Genomic DNA, 27,979 nt, shown 5'->3' with positions numbered 1-27,979 from the left:
TTTTTTTATTTAGGAATTTTCTTCTATTTTTTCTGAATATTACTTAATTTTTTGGTTAGACAAAATGATATTCAACAATTAAAAAATATCTTTTTCTTCAATTTTCAACATTTCTGTTCTAAATTTTTTATTACGTTTATTAGAAAGTTATTTATAATTTTAAGATTGTTTCTGCAATTAATAAATTAGTTTTTGAGAAAGAAATAATAAACATAGTTATATGAAAAAAACTTTGGAGGAAAAAATTATTTAAATTTAATTTTCATTTCCGTCATTTTCTCTTTTCAGTATTTTGCAAAATCCATCCCTGCTTCTAAATAGATAATATTAAACATGTAGTCAAAATATTAAACAACTTTGCATCTATATGTGCAAATTTTAGGATTTTAAGTAAAAGGATTTATCAAAAAAGCAAACTCAGAAAATGCAATTTAAAGAATATAATCCCTTAAAATGATTACTTAAAAACTTTTCAATTTCTTAAATGGCTTCCTAGTTGAATTTTAGTTCATAAAGTTCTCTCATTCACTTTGTGAACATAACCATAACTGAAGCCATTATCTGACTGGAAATATTATAAGAAAAATGATAAAAGTAAATATTTTTCTTTTACTATTTTTGTTCAGTAAAACACATTCAAAACAATTTTAATGTGCAAATCAATTATAATGTTTCTTCTAAAACATTTGCAATCAATAGCAATAATATTAATCTATTGTTTAAATCAATTTTCTTTTCTTTCTTTCTTTTTTTTTTTTTTAATTTCAATTTGAAATTTGGATGAAATAGAAACTTTTTATTCAAAACTGCCCAGGAATAGATGTGATTTCTTTTCTTCTTTTAGCCATTTTTCTTCTGCATAAAATGACTTTTAAATTAATTTAGAAGTATTTTAATTATATAATCTAATATTTGTTTCAGTAAGATTTTCAGCAGTGCTACAATCAGGAATTTCATCACTTTCATTTTACCACTGCTTTCTATTCAAATTAATCACAAGTAATTTCCATTTCTTCTTCTTTCAATTTCAAGTAATTTCAAAATTGACCGATAAGCACATACAAATATATGCTGAGCTGAGTATGAGGGGGAAAAATTGAGCCTCCAATTCAAAAAGAAAAAAAAAAAAAAAAATCTTCACACAGTATTTAAAATCAGTAAGACTATGCATACAGAGGCTGTTCACACATTTTTTAGACAATGTATATTATATTCACAAAACTAAATTACATAAAATTCTTGTTTTAAATGTTCTATTTGACATCCCTTATTCTGAACTATCTTTCGACACCGCAATTTCCAGGATAATAATCCCTTTTGAAGTGGCAGAAGAGGTATTCTATCCCATTCCTTCCGAACAGCTTGTTAGGGTTTTGGGACAACGTTTGGATAATGCAGTTTTTAAAAGTCCGAAAGCACAAAAATCCATAGGTGACACATCGGGAGATTTCGTAGGGATATCAGTGAAGGGTATGGCCTTGACACCAGTTTTTTGTTCCATTTCTTTTAGGAAATTTACAGCGGATTTTGATGTGTGACTGCTAGCTTTGTCCTGATGGAGTCTCACAGATTGATGGCACTGTGGGTAAAGCGATGATATTTCATTCAGAAAAATTGGCGATAAAATATGTTCCTGATAGTATTTGGAGTTAATCTTGACATTTTTTGCACTCTCTTTACTTTTAACTTGCCATTATAAGAAAAACCAGCAACAATCATGAATCCCTTAGAAAAACTATCTTTCGATTCTTTGAACCATGTACTTAAATTGTTTTCTCCCCTTTTATGATATCGCATCATTTTTGGATACCCTCTCACATCGTTTTTGGATAACAGAGTATGCATATTTCTCTTTGGAAAGAGCATAAATGTAGCCTTCGAACCACTGCTATGTTAAATTTGCCATTTTGAATAAAAACAAAACTTTCAAGCTACAGATGATAATTAAAAACATAGTGTAATTGCAATTACTTCTTTTGCAGCAAACAATTTTTTATTACTGCTTACCAAAATTGTCTAAAAAATGTACGAACAGCCTCTGTATAAACAGAGTTTGTTCATTATAGGGATTACAGATAAACTACGTTTCTCTTCTTGAATTTTGATTCTTACTTCCTTGTATGAAGTAAAGGAAGTATTGTTATCATGAAAAATTTTGAGTATCATATTTCAACAAAAATATCCATTTTGACTGCTATTGAATGCAATTTAACAATGCTTTTGCATGAAATCTGTATGTAAGGACAGAATAAAGGATTCTTTTTCTCAAAAAGGGTTGCAAAATGTATTTTAAATGGATTCAGAAGAGAATTTTTCATGACGTTTGTACGTATGGTACAACTCTACCCACTCTTTTACTCGGCTACGCGAGCTCAGTTATTTTATTCTTATATGTTGGTAAATTGTGCAATTTTTGTTTTAAAAATGGTTGATTTTAGTTTTTCTTATCTTCCGGTTACAGTTTTTATGCTTTTAGTTAATCTTCATGCAATAATTGTACAATTATCAACGATTTAAAAGTTATTTAAGAGCAATAAAGCTTTTTTTTTTTTTTTTTTACCATAGCAGCCATATTTGCTTACATTTGAAACTTAGCAGAATAATGAATTAAGTCAGTTTATGCCTCTTCAGTGTCTTTTTGCCAACTAGGGACAAAAGTAAACTTTCAGTTTTGTGCACTAAAAAATCTGCCCTCTGGTCTGCTGGCTAAATTGCTTGTTTCTGCATAGAAACTCTGCTTTTAATATTAATTTTTTTTTTTTTTTTTTTTACTGTATTTGGTGTTTTATATTTTTCTATATTCTTCAATTTTTTTATGAAGCTGTTTCGAGATTTTATGTATTTTTCCCTTGCCATGAAACGAGAATTGAATGAGAAATATATCTCTAACGAAATTCGAGGAAATAAGTTTAAACAAAATGCAGGAAAAAATGCATATAATTTAATATTCTGTACATGGAAGTCATGTGGTTAATTTAATGAAGTTATCAGCATTTTAATAAATAAATGACAGAATTAAAAACACGTTTAAATACCTTTTTATGCCAATTATTTTCATCACATCGTTTTAAAATTTCTTCTCGAGATAGTACAGGTATCAAAGCATATTTTTAGCAAAAAACTGAAAAACCCGTATTTTCATCATTTCCTGCTAACTGTATGAAACTAAGGCCCCTTAATTCAGAATATATTAAGGGGGGAGAAAAGAAACTGAAATTCTCATGTTTAAATGCCCTAAGCATTAGTCAAAATTTTGAATAACTTAAAATGATGATAGATGAAAATCGCAAGGATTATGCTGTTTCTTCCAATCTGAGCCCCTTTCATACACATTGGAGCTCTAAGTATTTAATAACCTTATCAACTGTGTATGGTCTTTAATTATCTAACACCACAGAGATTATTTCCACTGTCATTTTATAATCACTTATTTCTCTCTACAAGTCTAAAACATACTTTAATTAATTTAATGAAGTTATTAATGTTGCACAAAGAAATATTATAAATTTAATATAAAATTACTTTAGAATCATACAGCCCCCTAAAAACACTATAACTTTTATAAAGATCAAAATTAAACTTACTTGGTTTATTAAGGCACTAGCATCTGACATATTTTCACAATTAATATAATGGAAAGCTTCCATAACCACAAGGCATCCTAATAAATCTGACTTGATTCCCTGTTGTTTAGCTGAAATAAAAATATTAAAATTAATCTCCAATGTTATTAATAAGAACAAATCAAGGCTCATACAGCTCATAATAAAAAGCAAACAGACAGCCAAAATATTATGAACAGCCCTATATTGTGAAAATGTACTTGCCAGAATGACTTTGGTGACACATGAAAATACTAGTTAACAACTGCAAGGGATACTGAGGCATCATTTTTTAACTAAGGAACAAGTGTGTCACTGAGTGTTTGCAAGCTGCTGTTAGTAGTATGAAAAATGGAAAAAAAGGTGGAAAAAGTTCCAAGAAATGACGTTAAATAGGAAATCACTGGACATGCAGGACTCATCAACAAACGTAGATGTCCAAGATTGTCCTACTGGGCAATGGCAAAATGATGGTTGCTGACGGCTCAGTTGAACACATTGAAGGCCCAAGTACATCTTAGTGCACAGTTCCTTCGATATGGGACTTTGTAGCAGACATCAATCTCACATGCTTCTGTTAACCCAGTATCATCAACATCTATAATTACAGCAAGCCTATGATAATCATAAATAGAGCATGTAAAAATGGGAGAAAATATGTGTTCAGATGATTTCTTGTACATATACGTCTAAATGTTGAACCAAGGCATGCCATCTTCCAGGAAAACAAATGATCAACCCAAGTGTTGCTAGACATGAACAATCTAGTGGTAGAGGTATTATTCTTTCCTCTATAACATTCTTCTAGGACCAATAGTTGTTATGAAACACATGATAGCTGTAGCTGAACATCACTGCTGACTAATTATACCCTTTCATGGTTTTTATGTTCCCTACTGGAAATAAGACTCTTCCAGTAGGATAATGCTCTTTGTCATAAAAATAGAATTGTGCTACACCATTTTGAAGAACATGTTGATGAATTTTCAACTGATGCCCTAGCCTTCTAACTTGTTGCATATAAATCCTATTGAACACACATGCAATACCAAGGAATGCCAGCTTAAAGCTCTCCAACCATTTCTTTTTGATCTATAGGAATGGCATGACTTCTGTTTGCAAATCTGGTTACTTAAACTAAGGTTACTTAGTCTTCTTCTGAATACTTATCAAAGATTTGTAAAATAATGTCATGGCAGCGTTTTATAAGCAAAAGAAGCAGAAAACACTGCAGAGTGAGGATGTTTTCAAGACACATATTTCCTTAATAGATTAAAAAGTCAAATCCCTTTAATAGATTAAAAAAATTAAAAACCAAGATTAAAAATTCAAGCATTTCCTTAACTTTGGTGAAGTAAATCATAAAACATGCAAAAAAAGGTTTCTCATTCCACTTTAAACCATGGAGAAATTTCTAATAGAAACTAGATCATGTAAAATACAGAGAAAACTCCCTACATTAGTTCTGGGTTAATTGCCAAGATGAATCTTTAGTGTTCTGTGATTTTAACCATGCAGCCATTCATAAGTTTTCAAACTATCATTATTACAATTCCACAACATGCACACTGCAGCTTACAGAAAGAAATAGCTAATTTACCTGAAAAAAACCTCAAAATCAAACATGTCTTAAAGAAAACATATACAAAAATTTTGCTGCTAATCATTATGTTGCACTTAGGAAGCCAAATTCAAATAAAAGAGACAGAAAACATATAGGGATTGCAGGCACTGTCACATTCAGAAGAAATGAAGAAGATATATGCATGAATCACCAACATGCATGGCAAAAATATTCTGCCTGAGACCATTTGAAAAGAGTATAAAACATTATTTTTATACATAAACAAAAAAAGAAATAATTATAAATAAATTAGGCAGTAAATAAGGAAATTAAAAAAAATAAATAAATAAATAAATAAATAAATTGCTGCTTTAAACTTCATAATATTATACATGTTATGAAATTAATAATACATGTTACAAATCTTAAGAATAAAAAAATTTAAAATTCAGTAAAATTTATATTTAGAAATAAATTTAAAAGTCTAATCTTTAGTTAGAGGAAAAATATTTAAATACTACTATAAAGCTACTATTAAAAATTTACACACAACTATAATCAAGCAAATAAAAATGTAATTTTTTTAAACCTAAAGTGCCAACATATTGAAATTCTGCTTATGAAAAACATGCAACAAATAATAAATGCACTAAAATGTACTTTTTTGCATGCTAAATGTTTGTCTTTAGTTCATGTAAAAAGTGAATGCACACAAAAGGGGAGGTATTTGTGTCAAATTAAAAATGAAGTAAAGTAAAAATATTTTTTAACAATTTACTTCCATGCTTCCCCACATATTTTTTAGCATAGCAGATTACATACATTTATACAATTTTCCTGCAGTTAAAATTACTGAAAAAAGCTTATACTATTTTATGCACATAAAACAATCCATTCATGCATAACTATAAGCTTCTTAAACTTTCCATTTCTGAAGAGAAATTTGGATGTCAATTACAAAAAGTTACAAGGCCACAAAAACTTCTCAAGTGAAGCAGTATATTTACAGCATTTAATTTTTGTCCAAGATTAATTAAATGCACAATACTAAATCATCTAGTGATGAAATCAGTATTAGCTTTTCAAACATTTTTGAACAGTACAGGATATTAACATAATTAAACAATCAACTTTATCATCAAATGAAAGAGAAACATGCTAATGTAAAATTTTAAATTACGCTAAAAAACAACCTTACTTTGGCACACATTTTGAGTTTCATTTAAAATTTATGCTAAACTAAGGTTACTTTACTGTCTAATTTTAAGATAATGATATTAGTTCAAATAAAATGGTAGACACTTATTGGCTAGTGGACCATGAACACGTGATTTTGTGTTTAATTATAGATTCAAAAACAATTCTTTTTTTTAAATTTACAGATTTTTAAAATTTAACTTCAAGAGTAAATATAACAACAGAAGTAAAGAGTAATTTAAAACTTTTACAGAAATATATTTACCTAATTTTTTCACAAAGCTGAACATCCAACCAACATGTTTTCTGTCTTTGTCTGCTACATGACATGCTGCAGCTAATGTAACCCAGTTAGACAGTTTTCCTGAAATGAGCAAAAGACAGAGATAATTTTACATATTTAAAATAAATATCTATATACACAACAGATTAAATTTAAAAAATACACTGTGATTTATTTATTTCTTACCAGGATTAACATGGACAGCTTTCTGAGCAGCTGAAAGAGCACCTTTTCTATACCCTGCTGCAATCTGGCATAGAGCAAATATTTGTGAAGCTTGCTCTTTACATCCACCATGATAAGTACCAATTTTAGTACAAACAGCAGCAGCACTTGCATACTTTTTGTCCCACTGAAGGAGACACGATGCAATCTGAATCCACATTTGACTGTTATTTGGTAAACAATGAATATGCTTTAGTAGTTCAGATCGTGCAGCTTGAGCACCTTTCTGAAATTGCAAGAATATAATTTATTATTTAAATACTATCCACATTAAGATATTTACAAAGAATAGCACGAGAATAAAATTTAAAAGTTTCAATCTGAAAAATATTAATTACCAATTTATTGGCTAAAGCAGCTGAAAGAAAAGATATCGCTGTACAATAATCAGTATGAAATTTGAATGGTATAAGTTCTTTTTGTGCAGCTAAAGCTATTCGAGGCTCATCATTTAATACTCCAACAGAAAATAAGGCTAATAATCCAGGTACAGACACAGGTGAAATTTTAGAACTGCAAAATGAAAGGAATAAAACACAAGTATTCAACAAAGTTTACAATTAATGAATTTTTAACACTTAATACCCCTCAAAATTCATAAGTTTAATAACGGAAACAATTCCTCTAAAATTAAAGTAGTATATTTACCAAGGTCAGCTATTAATTTTGACAGTGATAATTTCATAATCTTACAAGCAAAGTGAATCATGCATTTTCAATACACAAACTTGCACAGAAGATGGGAGAGGAAAAAAAAAAAAAAAAAGAGAAACAGAGAGAAAGATTACCTTTCAAATAGCAAAGTTAAGGGATTGGGAAATTCTGGCCCCTGCAGATTTGTGGCTACCATAGCCATGGCAACTTTTATATGAGATTTATCTCCTGATTTCTCAGCTTTATCAAAAGCTTGCTTGAATACTAAAGAAAATCAATGACAATAAAAGCAAGAAATATGCATCAAATTTTAAGGGAAAAAATCAGTTTCTTTCAGTATTAAGATCAGTAAAAAAAAAAAGCTCAGTAATGTGATGGGGGAGAACAGTTTCATCAAAATATACTGAATATAATATTAAAATGAACTCTTCATAAAAACATCTGTGTCTTATCATTTATTTGATGAGACTGAAAATGTAAAAAAAATTTTTTTAGGCATGCAAATTCATACTATATTAATCACTTGCGCTATGACTAAACTTCACGGTTGTGGTGCCATGTGCTACAATATAACAAGCGGTTAAGTGTCTCATTTACGACGCTCCGCGTCTGCGAGTGCAATCCAGAGCTGTAACTCGACAAATAAACACTCTTGTTGTTAGGCAACGTGTGCACCAAGTTATTTTCATTTTTGCGATAAATGCCTATTGACGTGGTGTTCACATTGCTCGTGGTTTCAGACAAAAGCATCTCGACATGTGTGGCCTGTCTTTTTAGCGCAAGTGGTTAGTTATCAGTGGAAAATGTTTATCATATTTATTCTTAGCTAGGAGAATGAATTCATGGAAATTAAAATGCAATCTCTATTAGTACAATAAGCAATCTGATCACACTGAAACCTGTGATTGACAAGCATACGATGCTTTACTAAATGTGAATTATGAAAGCTACTTTTTTATACAAAAGTATAAAATAAATTACACAACAAAATAAAAATACATAAAACCAAAAAGTTAAGATTTAAATTAATTATGAAATGCTCAGTTAATATGCATATTTCCTTCTATTACACGAAAGCCTTCATTTTATTTGCATATGTTCTTATAAAATTCTTCACCTTTCCATATATTAAGAAACTTTTTCAAACCAACAGCTTTATTTTTAGCTTATACAGTACAAAGTCTGTAATCCGGACCACAAAGCTACAAACTTTATGCGCATATGTAAACGCATATGTGTTTAGGCATGCACGTTTAATTTATAACGGTATAAGCTAGGCTAAATTTATCTAAGGCATTTCAGTTAATGTTGCAGATTGTGCTGTTCCTTAATCTTCTAATTGGATCCGGCTTATTATTTTTTGCAGACTGTTACAACAATTTTATAAAAATTAAGCTTGAACTTTTGATTATGTCAAAAAGAGTTTCCAATTCTGGAGCTGCCAAAGGATCTACAAAGCGAAAGCATGTTTTGATGTCCATTAAATAAAAAGTGGAATTGCTGCAAAAAATGGATAAAAGCCTATCCATCTCAAAATTATGCAAGAAATTGGCATTGGAAAGTCCACTATATATGACACAAGAAAAAGGAACTTTTTTAATTTTTGTGGAAGCATCTTAAACAACTTACATTGAAAGAAATGTTTAATAAAGTAAACAAAGATATATTAAGCTTTTTTTTGCAAATTCTGATACCCTTTAGATCATAATTGTTCTTTATTTCATAAATTACGATTTCATATTTTTAATTGCATAATTTCTGCATGCCATCTTACCAGATTTAAATTGATGATCTATAATCCGGGAAAACCCCTAGTGGAATCGCGGAAGTCCCGACGAATCCGGATTATAGACTTTGTACTGTATATAAGCCAATTCTCATATATTTTGCTCATTTTGAATTATTTTTATAAACATTAAATTAAAACTGAATTTAAGATACTGAACATTTCTGATAGTATATTTTATTTATTATTATTAAAAAAATCTACAATCTACATGTACAGTTTTACATATCATCTTGCATTACATTACCAGACTAAGAAAACTAAACTAAATTCAGACCACGACTTCTTCATTTTCATCTTGATACAAAGACCGATCTAGAATCACTGGATTTTGGAAACTTCCAGATTTTAGATCATTAGTTTAAATCTAGTAAGATGACATAAAGAAATTTGGATAAAAATCTTTTTATAAATTATTATAAATTAAAAATATAAAAGAGTTGTTTATGAAATAATGAAGCATTTGTGTACCATAATGGAATTAAAATTCCCATGCACACACAGAAATTAAATATATATGTAGGTTTTACTTTCAAAACACGTAGACAGAGCACGAATATTGCATTTTAAATGCTTTTATTTTACTAATAAGAAATAGATAAAAGTAATAAAATGTAAGTTAAGTAAGAATGGATCTTGCAGGGAATGAATGATCAGTCCACAGACACTATTAGTTCCACAGGCGTTGATAGAATATGTTAACTTTTTAACATCCACGGCTAGCTTTAAATAGTATGTTCAGCTTAGTTAAACCAAAAGGCACTCAAACACCAAAGAAGACCGTCTATCTTCTTTAACTCTTGAAGACAAGCAAGCCATCCGCTCGCATCTGCTTTGCTCCACTCTCGTCCACGTCTGGGCGCTATCTCCTGTTGGTCTCGTCTGCTCGACACTGTCCTAAGCTGGGATGATGTCACCACACTGGTAATACGCTAAGTCAGCATTGGTCGTCGATGATCTCCACATCTTCGGCCAGCCTGAAGGGGCATCGTCCTCGATGTCTGTTGAGTGGACGTCACTATCATCTACTTGCAAAGAGAATTAAAAAAAAAAAAAAAAGAAAGAAAGAAAGAAAAGAAAAGAAAAAAGAGTATCAGGTCCTTAGGTTTTGAGCTGATACAAACATCAAATGAATTTGACCAAGGCTTCATATGGTCAGCCGCAGTAAATGTCAAATTCGGTCCTTCATGGCATCCCACTTTTTCTACTTCATATCTGTCATTTGATCTAACAGCTATGATTTTATATGGTCCATGAAACTTAGGTCGTAGTTTCAAACCAGTCCCATGCTGAGTTCTCTGAATGGCTACCAAGTCGCCAATCTTGTACAGTTTCGGTTTCTTTCATTTTTTGTTAAACTGTTTACGATTCTCTTCTTGTATCTTCAAAATGTTATTTTTCGCATCTTCTCTCATTTCATCACGTTCTTGCATCAACTGCTTTAGATATTCTTCATTCACTATCTCACTAATTCTCAGATCTTCCTTGTTCTTCATTTTTGTGCCTATGAGAAGCTCAAACGGTGAATATTTTGTACTTCTCGTAGTTGTGCTGTTGACAAAACAGGAATCAAAATTCTATGGATTTGCTCAATCTGTCCGTTACCTCTTGGAATACCGGTAGTAATTTTAACATGTTCTATGCCTTCTTCTGTACAATAAGCTGAAAATTCTTTCAATGTAAAGGCACTACCTTGATCAGAAATGATTCTGGCTGGATTTTCAAATACAGTCTGTTGTTGCTTCAATTTTGAAATGACTTCTTGCGTAGTTGGTGATTTCACTGGATAGAACCAAGTAAATTTCGTAAAAGCATCGACCATAGTTAGAATGTGTTGGTATCTCTTGTTCCTCGATGGAAGAGGTCCAATAAAGTCGACATGGTATGTACTCAAGGGAACGTTTTCTTTTGGTAGAGGATGAAGAAATCCTTCTGCTTTTCCTTGCTTCTTGTTGTACAGTATGCATTCTATACAGTTAGCAATAATTCTTTCAACTTTACATTTCAGTCTGGGAATATAGAATTCTTGCTCTACAACATTTACAGTTTTATCTACAGCAAAGTGACCTTTTTTATGTACCTACTGTATGATTTCATTCTGTAAGGATTCTGGCACTACTAGCAGATCTTTACCATTCTCAAATTTGTACAAAATATCATTTCTCAGAAAGAATCCATTTTCTTCTCCTTTCTCAACTTAATTCTTTATCAATTTCACATGTTCCTCTCCATTCTGTTGTTGTGCCAACCGAATCTTTTCAGTTACATCTGATGTGTATGATGTTAAAATTAAAGCATTTCTACTTAGAGCATCAGCATGTTACATTTGGCTTTCTGAACGATGTACAATTTCATAATCGAGTTCTTCAATAAACATTGCCCATCTCGCAATCTTAGGAATTAAATCTTTCTTATCTAAAGTTTTCTGAAAAGCACTACAATCAGTTACAATTTCGAATTTAGACCCTAACAAATAGTTTCTAAACTTCTGCAGAGCTTCTATCACTGCAAGAGCTTCTAATTCGTAACTACAGAGTTTCTCTTGCTGCGGTGAAGTCTTCTTACTCATGTACTGGATTGGGTGATAATTACCATCATCAGACAATTGGAGTAGTACCGCACCAAAGCCTTGACTACTAGCATCAGTATAAAGTTCTAATGGATATCCTTGCCTAAATATGTGTAGAACAGGTGCTTGAGAGAGAATTTCTTTTAATTTGCAAAAAGCTTCCTGTTGTTCGGAATTGAACTTAAATCAAATACCTTTTCTAAGCAAGTCACTAAGAGGTTTAGTTATTTTAGCATAATGAGGAATGAATTTACGAAAATATCCCGTTAGTCCTAAAAAGCTTTGTAGTTGTTTACAGTTACGCGGTTGTGGAAAATTTTGAACAGCAACAGTTTTGGAAGGTGATGGTCGAATAGTTCCGTTTTCAATTACATATCCTAAAAATTCAATTTTACGTCTTAAGAATTGGCACTTTTTGAAATTTATTTGTAATCCATATTCCGAAGCAGTTTTGAATACTCTTTCTAATTTGTCTAAACATTCAACTTCATCATTAGCCGGTATGACTATATCATCCATATAAATAATTAACACACCCTCATTTAGCAAGTCGCGAAATACTGAATAAATATACCTTCGAAAAACATTTGGACTAATACATAAACCAAAAGGAGCTTTACGAATTCATAAATACCATTATGTGTTACAAACACGGTGCATTTTGTGCACTTTTCATCTATGTCTACATGGAAAAATCCATTTTCCAAATCTAGGTCGTGAAGACATTTGATTGCTCTAAACGATGAATATTTCCGGAATTAAAGGCAGTGGAAATTTGTTTTTAATAATCTTCTTATTTAATTTCCGATAGTCAATGTACAATCTTTTAGAATTATCTCGCTTGCTACACAAAACAATGGGGGCCGCATAGTTAGAGTTGCTAGGCTTTATTATTTTTTCTTTCAGCCATTCATTAATTTGCTCGTCAACAATTTTTTGTTCCGCGAAAGACATGTATCTTCTATTTTGACAGACAGGAATTTCATTGCATAAATTTATTTGCATCTTAAAGTCAGATTGTCTATTTTTCCGAGGCTGGTACAAATTAATTAATTTACACAGTCTTTCTTTATGTGACACATTCAAAATATGCAATAACTTGATCTCGTTGACAGAAATAGCATTCACCAGATGTGAAAGGTAATTAAGCTTTGAGCCACTTCCGCTTTCGGGGTTTTTGTTTAGATTAATGGAGACGCCAGGCGATTGAGAAAGATCATAAACATTCTTCAATGACACAGCAATATTCAAATTTCCCATAAAGCAACGAACATTAGCATTTTGATATGACTCAGCAGTTATCAAGTTTACATTACTTTTATTCCAATGAGAAATTATTTGAAGGCCATTCTCGGTAAAAGAGAAGTTAAACTGATTCATTACATCCAAACCTAATACAATTTGATTACATAATGACTTGACCACATAAATTTTTGTACGAAGTGAAAAACCATCAATTAAAATATCAGAAATAAAAAAGCCAATGGGATACGTTTGCTTTGATTCAATTTTGTTTAATGTGATATCGCTACAATTTAAATTAGGAGAACCAATCTGCTTGTGTAACTCCATGCTGCATATCGTCACATCCAAACCAGTGTCAACAAGACTATCAACTAAATGATTATTTATTTCTACAGTCTTCATAATTCTATCCTTATCAGAAATTCGTTGTACTAAAGCTTGTTTCTCGGGCTGGTCTTGACAGTCAGTTGATTTATGCCCAAACTTTTTATATTTAAAACATTTCATCCCCTTCGATTTGTTTACACAGTGAGATGACTTATGCCCAAATTCCTTGCAATTAAAACATTTGACCTTATTAACGTTAGACTGATTTCGGTTTGATGATGCACGCTTACTTCTATCTTTAACTTGAGTGTCTACTTTCGGTTTCGGATTTTTAAATTTATCATTGTCCGATCTCATTTTATCATAAATTTTTAACCTTTGTTTAAATTCAGATACTGTTTTCCAACCATATAGTATAGTTTTCCTCACTACCGAATCGGGAATACCATCAATAACATATTTAATTAATGAAGCATCTTCAATGTTACCTCACAAACACATTTCTTTCATTTTCAAAAAATACTCATCTAAAGATTCATTAGGCATTAATTTACGCTTACATAACATTTCATGCAATTCAGCTGAATTAAAAGCTTTACCAAATTCAGATTTCAAAAGCTTTTTTAACTTACACCAGTCATTAACTTTAGGTTCACTCTGAATAAATAGTTTCACTTTACCTTTTAATGATCTTTTAGCAAAAACTAATTTATGCAAATCACTCAGTTTCAAAGAATTTATAACATCTTCAAATTCATCAATCCATTTATCAACATTTTCATATGCATTACCAGAAAAAGGATTAACAATACTTTCAATATCCGAAAAACTAAGATGAGGTTTAAAATGATCTTGAATTGGAAGCTGCATACTGTTATTTACTTGAGACTCATTAAAACCAGGATTGTCTCTTTGATTATCATCAAGCACTACTTCAGAAATTTTATTAATAGTTTCATCTTCAATATCACTATTTTCTTTATGCAAAATATTTTCAAATAATACAGATAAATCACATAGGAAAAAGACAATTCGGGTTACGACTTCTGATTTTAAACCTTCTGAATTTATGCACAATACATTGCAAACTTTATTTAACTCATTCAAAGTAAAACTATTCTGCACTGTATCTATTTTCTTATTAAATTCTTCAGAATCTGGTTTAAATATAAAGCCAGAAAATTCACGTAATCTTTTCCGGTTATTTCGGTCTCCATCAGAATTAAAAATAAGCTTATGCAAACTTTTGATTTCAGAACTTTTACTGTTCTTTAAAGCTGCTTCCAATTCTGGAATTTCTACTAACTTCATATTGGAAAGAAAGTTTTGTACTCACCCCCGACAGATGATCGTCTTCAAATGGGTAATCCACACACTTAAACAGTAATCCAATAAATCCAATAACTTGTGAGAACAGTTTAGTTCAATACACAGTTCATAATACTAGTGGCACACTTTTGATTTGAAGTTCGTTGATGAGCTCGTTGCCCGACGGTTGGTCGCCAAAGTTTGTAGGTTTTACTTTCAAAACACATAGACAGAGCACAAATATTGCATTTTAAATGCTTTTACTTTTCTAATAAGAAATAGATTAAAGTAATAAAATGTAAGTTAAGTAAGAATGGATCTTGCAGGAAATGAATGATCAGTCCACAGACACTATTAGTTCCACAGGCGTTGATAGAATACGTTAACTTCTTAACATCCATGGCTAGCTTTAAATAGTATGTTCAGCTTGGTTAAACCAAAAGGCACTCAAACACCAAAGAAGTCCATCTGTCTTCTTTAACTCTTGAAGACAAGCAAGCCATCCGCTCGCATCTGCTTTGCTCCACTCTCGTCCACGTCTGGGCGCTATCTCCTGTTGGTCTTGTCTGCTCGACACTGTCCTAAGCTGGGATGATGTAACCATGCTGGTAATTCGCTAAGTCAGCATCAGTTGTCGATGATCTCCACATATATATATATTAAATATTTCTTTCAATGTTAGTTGCTCAAGTTGATTTATTTTTTTCCTAACAATTTCTCAATAATTTCACAGATAGACATAATTTCTCGTTCAGTTAAAGTTCCATTGTTAAACAAACATAATTGCTGTGCTGAGAATTCCAACTAAGCTGTCAGTCAAAATCTTTTAATTCTCAGCAACCTTTTTGTCCCTTTCTTCAGTATTGGTAGGAATACTTTTTGGCTTTAAAACCATACTACAGATTTTGTTGTCCATTAGTTCATTGACGATTAGAGCATTGTTGTTACAAAAGAACACTGCTACATCATCTTCATTTAATATCACTTCTCCACAAATTCCATTAATTCGAAAATTTAGCCTTTTGCTTGTGATATCCCAAAACCTTCAAATTGGAGGTTATCATCATGAAATACAATAGCTGACAATAAATTATGACAATAATTTTTAAAAAATTTGCAGACATGTTCATCCATGATCTTGCAATGCAGCACGAAGCAGATTTTATGGTAAAATTTTCACATATTTTTCAATGCTCTTGCCTCAGAAAATTTGGCATAGATTTTAAAAACACTACTTTATATTTTCATTTCAGGATCCACAGCACTCTGATATCTATTAACCCTTTTACGCATGGTGGTCGTGCCCTGAAACCACCAATTTTTGAATTTTTGAGTGAAAATCAATTGATTACTGGTCTTTTATCTCTAAATAACACAAAATGACTGCAGAATCATACATGTTTTAAGTCTTAGTACTTCAAATCTGATGCCTTTTAAAATTCATTTTCACTGAGACAAAATAACTTCCTTTTATTAATATAAACAACTTTTACTTTCAAAAGTTATTCATCGCACATCATGATTTCTATCGTGAACAATAAAAAATTGCAATAATTAAACTGCATATATATAAAAAACTTATCTATATTTATGGCATTTGCTTTGTGGTTTCAGGATGCGACTACTGCACCACTAGAGCATTGTGTCACAATGCTCACAATCCTCTAGAGGCTCGGTGGTCGCGCCTTGAAACTGCTGCTCTTCACATTGACATTTGCTTGCTTTTCAAATAGGAATATTTTACCCGGATATAGATAAGAGGCTTTGAAACCACAGAGTTATTTTATTACTAAACAATACATGCACCTGCCCAGTGAAAAAATCTTAGAGATTCTTCTCTGACCTCAACACATTTGCTTGCTTGTGATTTTATAAATTATTTGGTGTTGCTTAACTTGAATGTGAATATACTTTGCTATAATTAAAAATAGAAATCGTGTAAAAGTTTTATTTGAATTAAAAATATTTTTTAAATATTTTGGGACGAAATATGAATGGGAAATGAATGATTCGTACCAAAGTCGAAAAGACCAAGCCCCCCCCCCATTAACATAAAAAACTACAAATTTCATGTGCCAGATGAAAAGAAACTAAATAACGCTGGACATATACCAATAAAATTTAGAGAATCCAGGCAGTATACATTTTGTAGCACAAGTAAGAAACCTCATAGAACAAGATATATATGTGAAATGCACAACGTGGGTTTATGCATGTACCAAAATGTATTGCAAAGACAAAACATGCTTTGAACCACTGTTCAAAGCATGTTCTCAAAAAAATATAAGCATTCACAAAAAACAAAAAATTCACAAAAATATAAGCAATTTATTATAATATAAATGTTCAAAGCATTCACAAAAAATGTGTTCTTTGAAATAATAATAAAAATAATTAAAAAAAAAACACTGAGTTTTTTTTTTTTATCTTTACTTTACTGAGTTTTTTATCCATTTATCTGAACGTCCTTATTATGTAGGTACTTATATTTTCACTGCTATAGAAAAATTACATGAATGTTTATTTTTTAATTTTTTCTGATGATTTACTTCATAAAATAATGTAAAAATTTACATATAATGCAAGATTTACATACATTTTTTAAAAATTCGTAAATTTCGTCATTTACTGGACACATGCTCGGAAAAAGGTTAACTTTTTTTTTTGCCTACTACCTCAGTAAGTTTCAAAGTCCTAGACACGCGCTGATTTCACAGTGCGACCACCACCCACAGAACGATGGGCAAGAGTAGATTTTTTAAAAGTCATATATTACTTGTCTCTAGGATCATAATATTCAATTTCTAGAAATTTAATTAAAAAAATTATAAAAATAATATAGCGTGCATGAAAGGGTTAAGTGAATGTTGGAAATATAATTTGGGGGAAAAAAGGATACCTGTTCTTTCCAGGTTTATAAATTTATTCCTGAGATAACTTTTTGCCACTGATGAGTTCAATGAATTCATCTTGAATCATTCTGAATTAGGAAACTGTTCAAGAGCTTCAGGCTGAAGCCTTTTTGCCTGCAATGTTTATCATGTTGATTCTTAAATTTATTTAACCAGCTTATCAAATAACTGCACTCATTTTCTAAGGTCCATTTCCTCATAAAATATTTTGGTTTGAACCATTAGTATTGGACCCCATCAATGCCAATCCCTCCCTGTGATGCTGTTTTACCAATTCAATAATCACATTGTCAAGACCTTTTAGGATAATGGAATGATTCTTCTATTATTTATTGCAGGTAAGGTGTCCAACCCTCCAAAAATAAAAAAAATCCAGGTTTCCCCCTTTTTTTGTAATGTCATATACTGTTGTCTTTCCAGTGCCATACACTCCTCACATAATTTTGAGATGGGTACGTTTTTATCCATTTTTTTTTTTTTCAGCAATTCTAGTTTTGCTTGCTTATATTGAAACCTGCTTTCATTTTGGAAATCCTTCTGAAGCTGAAGATTTAGAAACTCTGATATAATAAAAAATTCAAACTTTACTTTTGATGCAATAGCAGTAATAATAATAGCTATCAGAAAATAATAAGCTGCAATATCCCACTCCAAACAGATGCCTTAGGGTTTTACTCTTCTTGTTTAAGTCAGACAGAAAAATACAAACCTCCCATAATTGCTTAAGGGCTAAAAGTGTAGTCATGGCCATTGTCAATCAATGTATTGTCAATGGCCACAGTACAATTCCCTAGCCAGCAGTTGTTTGAAAGAGACACGGAGGAATCTCCATTAGTCAGGAGAAAAATCACTTTTACACCATATTAGCTTTTTCTTGAGCATTATATTTTCCATTTGTAGATTCATAAGGTGGGAAAAAAATAGCAAGTTGTTAGGAGGTCTGGTACTTTATTGATTATCCAACATTCACATAATATTACAATTTTTAATTTTTTCCATGAAATGAAAACAGTATATTTCTTATAATAAATTGAGTACACATATTCCTTAAGAATATTAAAGCAAACTATTCAAGAGCTATCTTCCTAAAGGTAAGTATAACCTCTAAGCAGGGGCGTAGCTAGAGGGGGGCAAGGGGAGGCATCTGTCCCCGGGCGCAGAATCCAAGGGGCGCCAAACTGATGTTACGACATTTTAGAATTAAATGTTTTTCATCCTTGGCAAGCAGTAAGGGGTGCAAAATCTTCAGTTGTCCCTGGGCGCTGAAAACCCTAGCTACGACTCTGCCTCTAAGTGAAATTGGTTTTATGTTACAAAAGGAAAAAACCATGACAATCCTGTGCAAGCAAAAAAAAAAAAAAAAAAAAAAAAAAAAAAATTTTTTTTTTTTTTTTTTTTTTTTTTTTTTTTTTTTCCAGGATATGAGCTCGGGTTGAACAACCAGTTTTCATTGATATTATCTATTAGCACTGGTAGGCCTAAAAAGTTGCCAAAATAATGGATATTTGTTACCAGAACATTAGCTATGACAAAGTCAATTTTTAAATAAGGCCATAGTTCACTAAAGCCTAGTTACAGTACATCTCGGTTTTTTACAGAAACTACAAATTTAGCCAATGTGTGCTGAAGATCAATGAGATCGGCTTTGTAGTTTGTGATATAATTAAATAGCAATATGGCAATATTACAAAAGTATTTTCATATTCATGTAGTATTTCTTTTAGCAGCTAAAACTGATATTAGCTTATGTATTCACGTCTTACTTTTCTCTGATGTGTGTGTGTGTGTGTATAGCAGATGGGGAAGAAATACCCTACATTAAAATGCAATTTCTTCAGGAAGCGAAATGTTTACTAGCTGTACCATCCAATTATCAAGGTTTTAAGGGCTTAGAAGCCAAAATAAAGTTTAAATTTACCGGATCTCATGAATATTGTTCAAAATGTTTACTTTTCTTTTATCCCTGATACAATTTTGTGTTAATATTAATTTATTCACTTCTCTTGTGCCATATTACATTATTTCATTTTTATGACACATTTATTTTAGTTAAGTTATTTACCACATTATTGTCCACTTAATTTATTAATGTTTTATTAGTCCAAAAGGGCTTTGCACCTGACTGACTATTGTTTTCATTTTGCGATTTTGCGTTAAATCACTCTGAATATCCATTTCCCTTTTCAACTGTTGCCACCAAAATACTATCGCCTTATATTATATTTGAAGAAATTAAATAATGAAGAATCTGCATAAATGTATGTATATTTCTTGCATTGTGATAAAATAATGGTACCTAGAGCCATCCAATTTTGAATGACATAATCCTACTGCGAATATGGGCATCTGGAAGACCAAATTTGAAATTTGGAATTTGTTTTATTATCGGTTTCATATTTTGTAAAACTTTAATGAATTTTTGATTAACAAACTCAGCGATTTAAAAGTGAGCAATGACAACACTCTACGGGAGGGGAAAAAAACCTTTTTATCTCCAGTGCCCGGAACTGTGTATGGAAAATTCTTAAGATATGCTCATTTTAAAATTATTTTGTGACATTGCTGTTGAACTGAATTTTATGGTTTAAGTGCAAAGAGCATGATAATAAATAAATAAAGGTAACACACAAAACGTTAAAAAAACCCTCTTTGGACGTAATTTAAAATCTGAAACCTTACAGATTTTTTTTTCCTTACTATTCTACATATTTACTTTTGTTCAGCATTCCAGGCAAATATATAATCTATACAGCCATAAGTACTTCTAATTTTAGAACTTAAACTCTGTTAAATGATAAACTACAGTTTAAGACAGCATATGGAAAACTTTCATAAGAAATGTTCAATTTTATAATAATTATGCATAAGAAGAAAAAATAAGCATAAGTTCATTACAATATACCATACATTTTAAGGCTTTTTCATATTCCTTTGCTTTACATAATGTTAATGCAAAACTGCACAGGAGAGCTGAGTCCACTTTCTTTAACATAAGAAATTCTTTAATAGCTTCATTAATAAATCCAACCACACTGCAAAATATACAAATAATGAATGCATGAAATGAAAAAGCAGATTTTAAATTTAAAAAATATAATTTTTTTTTGGACAGACAATATTTTTCATGCATAACCAAGAAAGAACAATAGAAAAGGCTGATTTTAAAAAATATGTTATTATTACCTAAGCATTCTTGCATAGTTGGTTCTAACTATTTCCATATATTCATTATTATTATGACTCTCTAGCAGCTTCAGAGCTCTAGAAGTAATCAAGGTATATAAGAACATATAACGAATTTTTTTATTTATTAACTAAAAAAACACAGATATATAATATTTTCAGTTATTTTGCAATATTGAAAAGTGTATTAACATCTGCCAAATATATAAGGACAAGAGATAAGTGTTGACATGAATTTTAAATAAAAAGTTTCATAACATTTCAAGAAAAAATGATACACACTTTCTCGAGTAAGTGTGTATCGTTTTTCTTTACTTTTCAAAATTCAGTTCGTTATTTTCTCAAATTAAATGCCAAAATAAAGTTTAATAATTACTGAAATGTAATGCACAAAATAAAATAATTACAGTAGAGTCTTGCTTATCTGACATAAACAGGCAGACAGAACATCATATAAGCGAAAATGTTGAATAATAGGAAGATATTAAGAAAAAGCATATTAAACTTACAATTATGTTATAATTTTATATATTTTGAGACTAATAATCAAGTTTTCCAACAAAATAGGAAAGAATTAATTGAAAAAATGAACTTAAGTCACATGATTGTCTGAAGTTAAATGCACAATACTTCAAAAGTTCAGTTCTGCAATGACTGAAAAAAATGTTTGATCATAGTCTGTTTTCTTGAAGAGTTCCATTTCTTTGCTGCTAAGTCTTGCCATCTTTGCAGCATCGTTATGTCAATTCCTATAGTTTCTTCTTGTTATTCAATATATTTAATTTGAGTTTCTACAGGTTTAAATGATATTAGATGATATTATGTGAAATTCCAAGAAGGTCAATAGTTGGCACTTGATCTTAATCTTCAATTTCATTTTTATCACAAACGACAAGACCGACAACTTCTTCATCAGTTATTTCATACTGACCATCATCTTTCATATAACTTTTGATTTGTTGCAAAGATGCATCTTCATATCCACCGATACTTTGTTATAAAGGTAGAATGGTTTCTTAGTTTTTTCCGTGCTTTCTGTTTTCATACTTTCATTATCATCTAGCAGCTTCTTCCATGATTTGGCCATTGTTATAACTTTTATGTCTGCACAAGCTCAAGCAACATGATTTACACCGATGCATTTCAATTTTTCAATCATGTCTCATCCTTATTCAGTTTCTTCTTTCATTGTAGATAGTATCTTCCTACAATAATCCCTTTTAATCACTTCTAAAATGCCCTGATCCATAGGCTGCATATAGTGGTTACTTTGGGGGGGGGGAGGAGAAATATTGCCAAAATGTCAAAGTCTTGAAGCTTTTCTGAATCAGGATGAGTTGGAGCATTATGTAGCAACAAAACTTTCTTTCTGGGTAAATTATTTTCTTTCAGAAACTCCTCTATTGAAGGAATGAATTCTTTAAAGTACAAGTCTTTGAAAATTCCCCTGCCCATCCATGGACAGTATTTTACAAGGACGTTTTTTGAAACTTTTAAAGGCTCTAGGATTTTGGAACTTTCCAATCATTACAAAGTTCATTCTGAGGTTTTCTGTAGCATTACTCTATGCTAACATTGTCAGCGTTTCCTTAGTACACTTACAGCCAGTGGCTGCCACTTCAGTTCTGGCTGCAAGACTCTTGCTAGATAACATTTTATAATTAAGGCTTGACTCATTATAGTTAAATATTTGATTATCTGTTAGAGCTTTTAGTTTCAATTAATTCCTGAAATGTTTTTTTGAATGCTTCCATTTCTTCAAAATTATATGATAGTATTTCATCACAAACACTGATGGGTACCATGGTGTTTCTTTCACCAGATGAGTACTTCTTTCACACAGATTTGAATTTCATGTAAGGCTTGTTTATTTTTTTTTTTTTTTTGGATCCTTCCATCCTCTCTTCTTATAGTACTGGTCTACTCTCTGGGATGTACCCTCAGTAATACACTCAATGATGAGACCGGTACTCACTAAGCCGGGTAACAGAGTGGATATATATATATTTATATACGTTTGGTGCGGTCGATTGCAACCAAAATACGAGGTGCACATCTACATGTTATAGCAGTCCTATATACAAAATTTCAACATTCTGAGGCTACTCGTTTTTGAATTATGCGAGATACGTATGTACATACGTTCGTACAGACGCCACGAAAAATTCTATTCAGAATTAATTTTAAAGCAGTTTTATAATTTTTTTTGAGGAAATGAGTCTTTTATTCTGTCCTTACGTACAGATATCATGCAAAAACATCGTTAAATTGCATTCAATAGTGGTCAAAATGGATATTTTCGTTGAAATATGCTGCCTGAAACTTTTCGTGTTTACAATACTTCCTTTTTACTTTGTACAAGGAAGTAAAAAGCTTTATTGTCTTGGAAATTACACTGTAGAAAGATAGTGAAGAATAAAGTTATCAAATGGAACACTTAAAACACAAAAATTTTTGGTAAAATACGAGTATTTCTGTAAATACAATTAAAACGGTGTAAAAAATGTGACAACAGCCTTTAATAGATATCTTGTGCATTACCTTTCAGCTTGAGAAAACAAAGATTTAAAATCATTGCCATAATAATCATAACAAAACTTATTACCAGCAGGATAAAAAGCTTTCATATATAACATAAACAAGAAAGAGAATATTACTTTGTCTGATCTTTCTCTAGATTTTTAACTATCAAAACTTCGAAAATTATACATATAGTTTTTAGACATGGGATATTAAAATCACTTTCAAGTAATATTTTCAGGTGAAACAAAACAAAATATTATTTTTGTTTTATACTGATAAATGTGTTTTACCTATTATATGATCTTAAAGAAACTCTGTATATACCAAGTCTCTCTGAAAGCATTCCTAATATATTAAAGGCTTCAGGACAATCATCTTTATTAGCTGAAAAAAATATATAGGTATTGACAATTGAATATACTACATAATTAAATTTTGAAGCAAAACAAGTTCATACTATAATACAAATAAAGGTAGTCATTTATTTTGCAATTTCAGATAATTTTATAGATTTATAATCATATTTCATCATGCTGTATGCAATAAAGAATATATTTAATGGATAGTTACAAATTCATTCAAATTTCTTTAACTAACTAGGATAGACAAACAAGAAAAATAACAGCTGCTACAGACATATAAATAGCTATAACCACTCTAATGAGGGGGAAAAAATGCAAAATTTTCTTCAGCATGTTTGGAATATTGCAAATTTCCAAAATTGCTCTCAAAGTAGAGTCACGGGCAGGGGTGGGCAAAAGCAGGCCCACGGGTCAAATGCAGCCCTTTTAATAGGTTAATACAGCCCATTATGAAATCCCCTTCAGCAACATTTTCATCTCTGTCCAACCTGATTTTGCACACAAACTACTGAAATCAGCAGTGCGAGTGTATATCTATTTTTACACTGTATTTACACTGCACACATACACACGACAATACATACTTTATATTTTTCCAGTTGACAAACATGCTGAGCTGTTGTGACCTTGTGTTCACTACCTAAGACTTATTAAAGTAAAAAAAAAAGTGCAATTAAGAGCATTAAATGTTATTTTAAATATGTTTTAAAAAAATTATAATGGGTAGCAGTGTCCTCTTCCCTCATCATCTCCTGGCAAACAATAGACGTGCTGCAAAAGATTGTCATATAAGTACCATCGCACCTTGCAACAGCCCTGCATACACGATAAACTAAAAAATAACTTTCTGGCCCATGGTTAAATTTGCTCATCTCTAGGTTTGGATTCTATGCTCTGAGAGTTGTTCTCAGTTTGTGGGCTACTACACATCATTACTAGTGAAACCAGTTTTATGCAACATTGCATTTTCTGCAAGTAAAAAATGGTAGAAAACATCGAAAAATAATTCCCATGTCATCAATCAGATTTGTGCAATTGACAGTCCAAGTTGGTATGGGTTTTTGCCACTTTTTTAAAAATTTAAATGAAGAATACAGTCGTAGACCACTAAATCGGAGTCAAATTTATTGAAAACATGATGATCCATTTAGTCTTTTCAAAATATCTTTATTGCATATTTTGGAAGGCCAAAACTTATGGTCTTCATGATATGTGTTTTCTGAAAGATATATTCCCTTCACAATGTACAATAGATCATACTTTTCTAATTTTCAATAAAATATTTTTCTACCATATATTTTTCATGAATTAATAATATCTGAGAAAAGTCTAATCAGCTTATATATAACAAATATACTTATATAATTTTAAAATATAACCTCACAAACAATTCTGTGAACCTAATAAGGAATATTTTTCATTATTAAGCGAAATTCACACTATTGTAAAACATAAAAAAAGGGATTATAAAGCTATAAAATATAAAATTTTTGTAACTGCTATGATACTTTTATAAATTATTTTTACTTGTGTACTTTTATTATGATTTAAAACTAATTAATAATAGATAAAATATTTATGTCACAAGTTTAAATTAAAACTGTTTATTATAATTTTTGCAGGGGCACTGGATTATCATGAAAATAAATAGTCACTGGGTCTTTGAAATAGATTCAATACATTAAAAAAATAATGAACTAGTAAATTATTAAATGATTATAATTTTTAACAGCTAGAGAGGCACAAGTTTTAAAAATCATTTGACATATAATAAATGAGATTTACTAACAGTAATGAACTACAGAAATATCAATAAATTTCAAACTTAACCATTTGACTGAAATCATATCTGCCTACAAATTTTTTATGCTTAATTTATAACTGTGTTTTTTTCCAAGATGATACTATATTATTACTACTACATTATATTACAGGATAACTAAAACTGAAGTAGTATTTTTTAATCTATTAGTATTAAAAAACAATGATTATCTGTAAATAAAAAAATAAAAATAATAATTAACTTTTATAGCATAGTTTTATATTGTAAAAATGCTGCTGCTTGTTACTACAATTTTCTATCATATTGTTAGATGCATACATACACATATGACATTTTAATATGTGAAAAAGATATAATACTGGTTGCTTATTTGTCCCCTTTTATGAAAGTGCTGATAATCCATACTTTTAAATATGATTTGACAATCATATGAGCAAATACTATGTCAGTTGATATGCTGATGTCTTTCTATTCATTTGTATAGTGAGAGAAAAATTTTAGTAAAATTTTGCAATTAATTAGTAAGTGGCTAATAGTTTTGTCATGAAAATAATACGCCTAATTTTTCTCCTTACTGTTAATTTCATAAAAATTTTCAAAAAATATAACTGGCAAAGTGCATGAATAACCATAAATAGGATGCTTTAAGTAAATATATTTATCTGATAACAAATAATAAAAATTAAAAATATATGTTCATATTAATTATCGAGATAGCATAATATGTTTAGCTGTTGGTAGTGTACATGCACACAAACACATACACACTTACTTACTAAGTAAGGATCATTTTTCAGATAGGGAAACAGCAAAATTCAACTGTTCCCTTATAGGGGGTCAAACTACACATCTTCTAATTGCCAGTTGGATATTCTAACCACTTACACAATGACAAAATGCACATAGGAGTTTGATAATATTTTACATTCTCCCAAATTAAAGGGCAACTAAGGAGAACCCTTAGCTGTATACAATCGAATCAGACTAGCATTTTAGTTTGGGTACTAACATTAACTTATATTTTTTGTCATAAGTGTAATGTGAGAAACCAGTGGGCTTGCATTGGTATTAAAACCACAGATCTTCCAACTGCCAGCTAAATATGATAACTACTTATACACAGGAAGACTCAATAATTTTTCAGAACTATTAATATAGAACAATATGTGTAAAAAAATTTTCCTAGGAGTAATTTATACGTAACAAGCTAATCATACATATTATTAACTTAAATTCATTGGACTTCTTACACCCTGTGCTCTTATAAATACATCAAAAAATGACAAATTTACGTACGGAAATTGCAGTCAGTCAGCTTACTGTTAGTAGAGCAGTTTCGCGTGTTATTGCTACTGTCAATAGAAAATTATTGAAAAAATGGATAATAGTTAAAAAAAATCAATGTACGTTACTTTTACGATTTTCTTCTTACATGTAATGTAAATTTTAAGCCACTACCTCAGCATAGGGTGTTACTTGTCATAATAAACCACCTGCATATACTTCTAAAATAATTTTGTACCCATATTAAATACACCTTTGAAAACTTTCCTTTATCTCCCAGTATTATACATTATACTGAAAAGGAAAGTAAACTTTTAAAGTCAATGTTTTATTAAATTAGTAAATGTCTTCTTATGAACATATAATTCAGTGGTATTGCATGGAATTAACACATCATCATTATAGTAAGTACATTATAGGGATGTTTTCTTTTCTAGATAACTGCAGCAAGGAAAACTGATTTCATGTAACTAGTGAAATGATAAGACTGCATGTAACAATAGCAACTGTCTAGAGCAAAACGATGGGAGAAGAATTTTAAGAACTTATAATTTTAGAACTTAGGCCACTGCGTGCTGTAGTATGATTGGGCTAAAGCTCCTTGAAGAACAAGGAGCATAAAATGGTTTTCTCAAAAATTTGGAAGCAGATTCCAGTTTTTTTGAAGAATTCCAGTTTTTCATGTCAATATTACTTGTATTAAAATACACGAGATCCAGTGATCATAGAATAGGCACCCCTGTCTAAAGCAATACCACTGAACAGAAAGCTCAACAATATAAAACAAAATGAGAGTTTTGATCCAACTGGTTCGCAGCTTCCTGTTTACAGGGCTGCTTAAGGAGGAGACACTTCTAAGAGCTTCAAGAAATAACAAAATAATTAAAAAAACACTCATAGGTGTTAAAAATGAATTTTCCAGAAGGTTTCTGAATGTTGCCGAGTCGATAAAAATACTTATATGTTGCAAACAAGTGATGAATTTGATATTAATGCCCAGTAGAAGGGTTTCTGTTGCTAACTTCAACTGTACTTGAGCTATAGTTACAACTCCAATGTCAATCAACTCAGAATTGAAAGATCTTCAACATAATGCATTACAAATACAAACACTTATAGATACCAAGAAATTTTATATAAAATACACAATAAACAACATTAAATTATCATAC

General features: G+C 30.6%; 1 protein-coding gene across 3 annotated transcripts in view; it reads right to left on the bottom strand.

The window, feature by feature from the left end:
• Positions 1-27,979, bottom strand: part of LOC118192801 (tetratricopeptide repeat protein 37) — a 144,459-nt gene that overhangs the window by 17,113 nt on the left and 99,367 nt on the right. For all 3 annotated transcript variants that reach the window (XM_035363814.2, XM_085819504.1, XM_085819503.1), the window contains 8 exons: positions 23,669-23,762; positions 20,856-20,933; positions 20,580-20,704; positions 7,660-7,789; positions 7,210-7,384; positions 6,833-7,097; positions 6,629-6,727; positions 3,585-3,694 (listed from right to left, as the gene is read on the bottom strand). In XM_035363814.2, the coding sequence (XP_035219705.1) occupies positions 3,585-3,694; positions 6,629-6,727; positions 6,833-7,097; positions 7,210-7,384; positions 7,660-7,789; positions 20,580-20,704; positions 20,856-20,933; positions 23,669-23,762 (1,076 nt within the window). The remainder of the gene's footprint in view (positions 1-3,584; positions 3,695-6,628; positions 6,728-6,832; positions 7,098-7,209; positions 7,385-7,659; positions 7,790-20,579; positions 20,705-20,855; positions 20,934-23,668; positions 23,763-27,979) is intronic.

Source organism: Stegodyphus dumicola, chromosome 6, assembly GCF_044657685.1.
Source record: "Stegodyphus dumicola isolate Sdum_Otavi_A_Nest chromosome 6, ASM4465768v1".
Taxonomy (NCBI): domain Eukaryota; kingdom Metazoa; phylum Arthropoda; class Arachnida; order Araneae; family Eresidae; genus Stegodyphus; species Stegodyphus dumicola.
The sequence above is the reverse complement of the archived record's forward strand: the minus strand, read 5'-3'. Positions and strand labels throughout refer to the sequence as shown.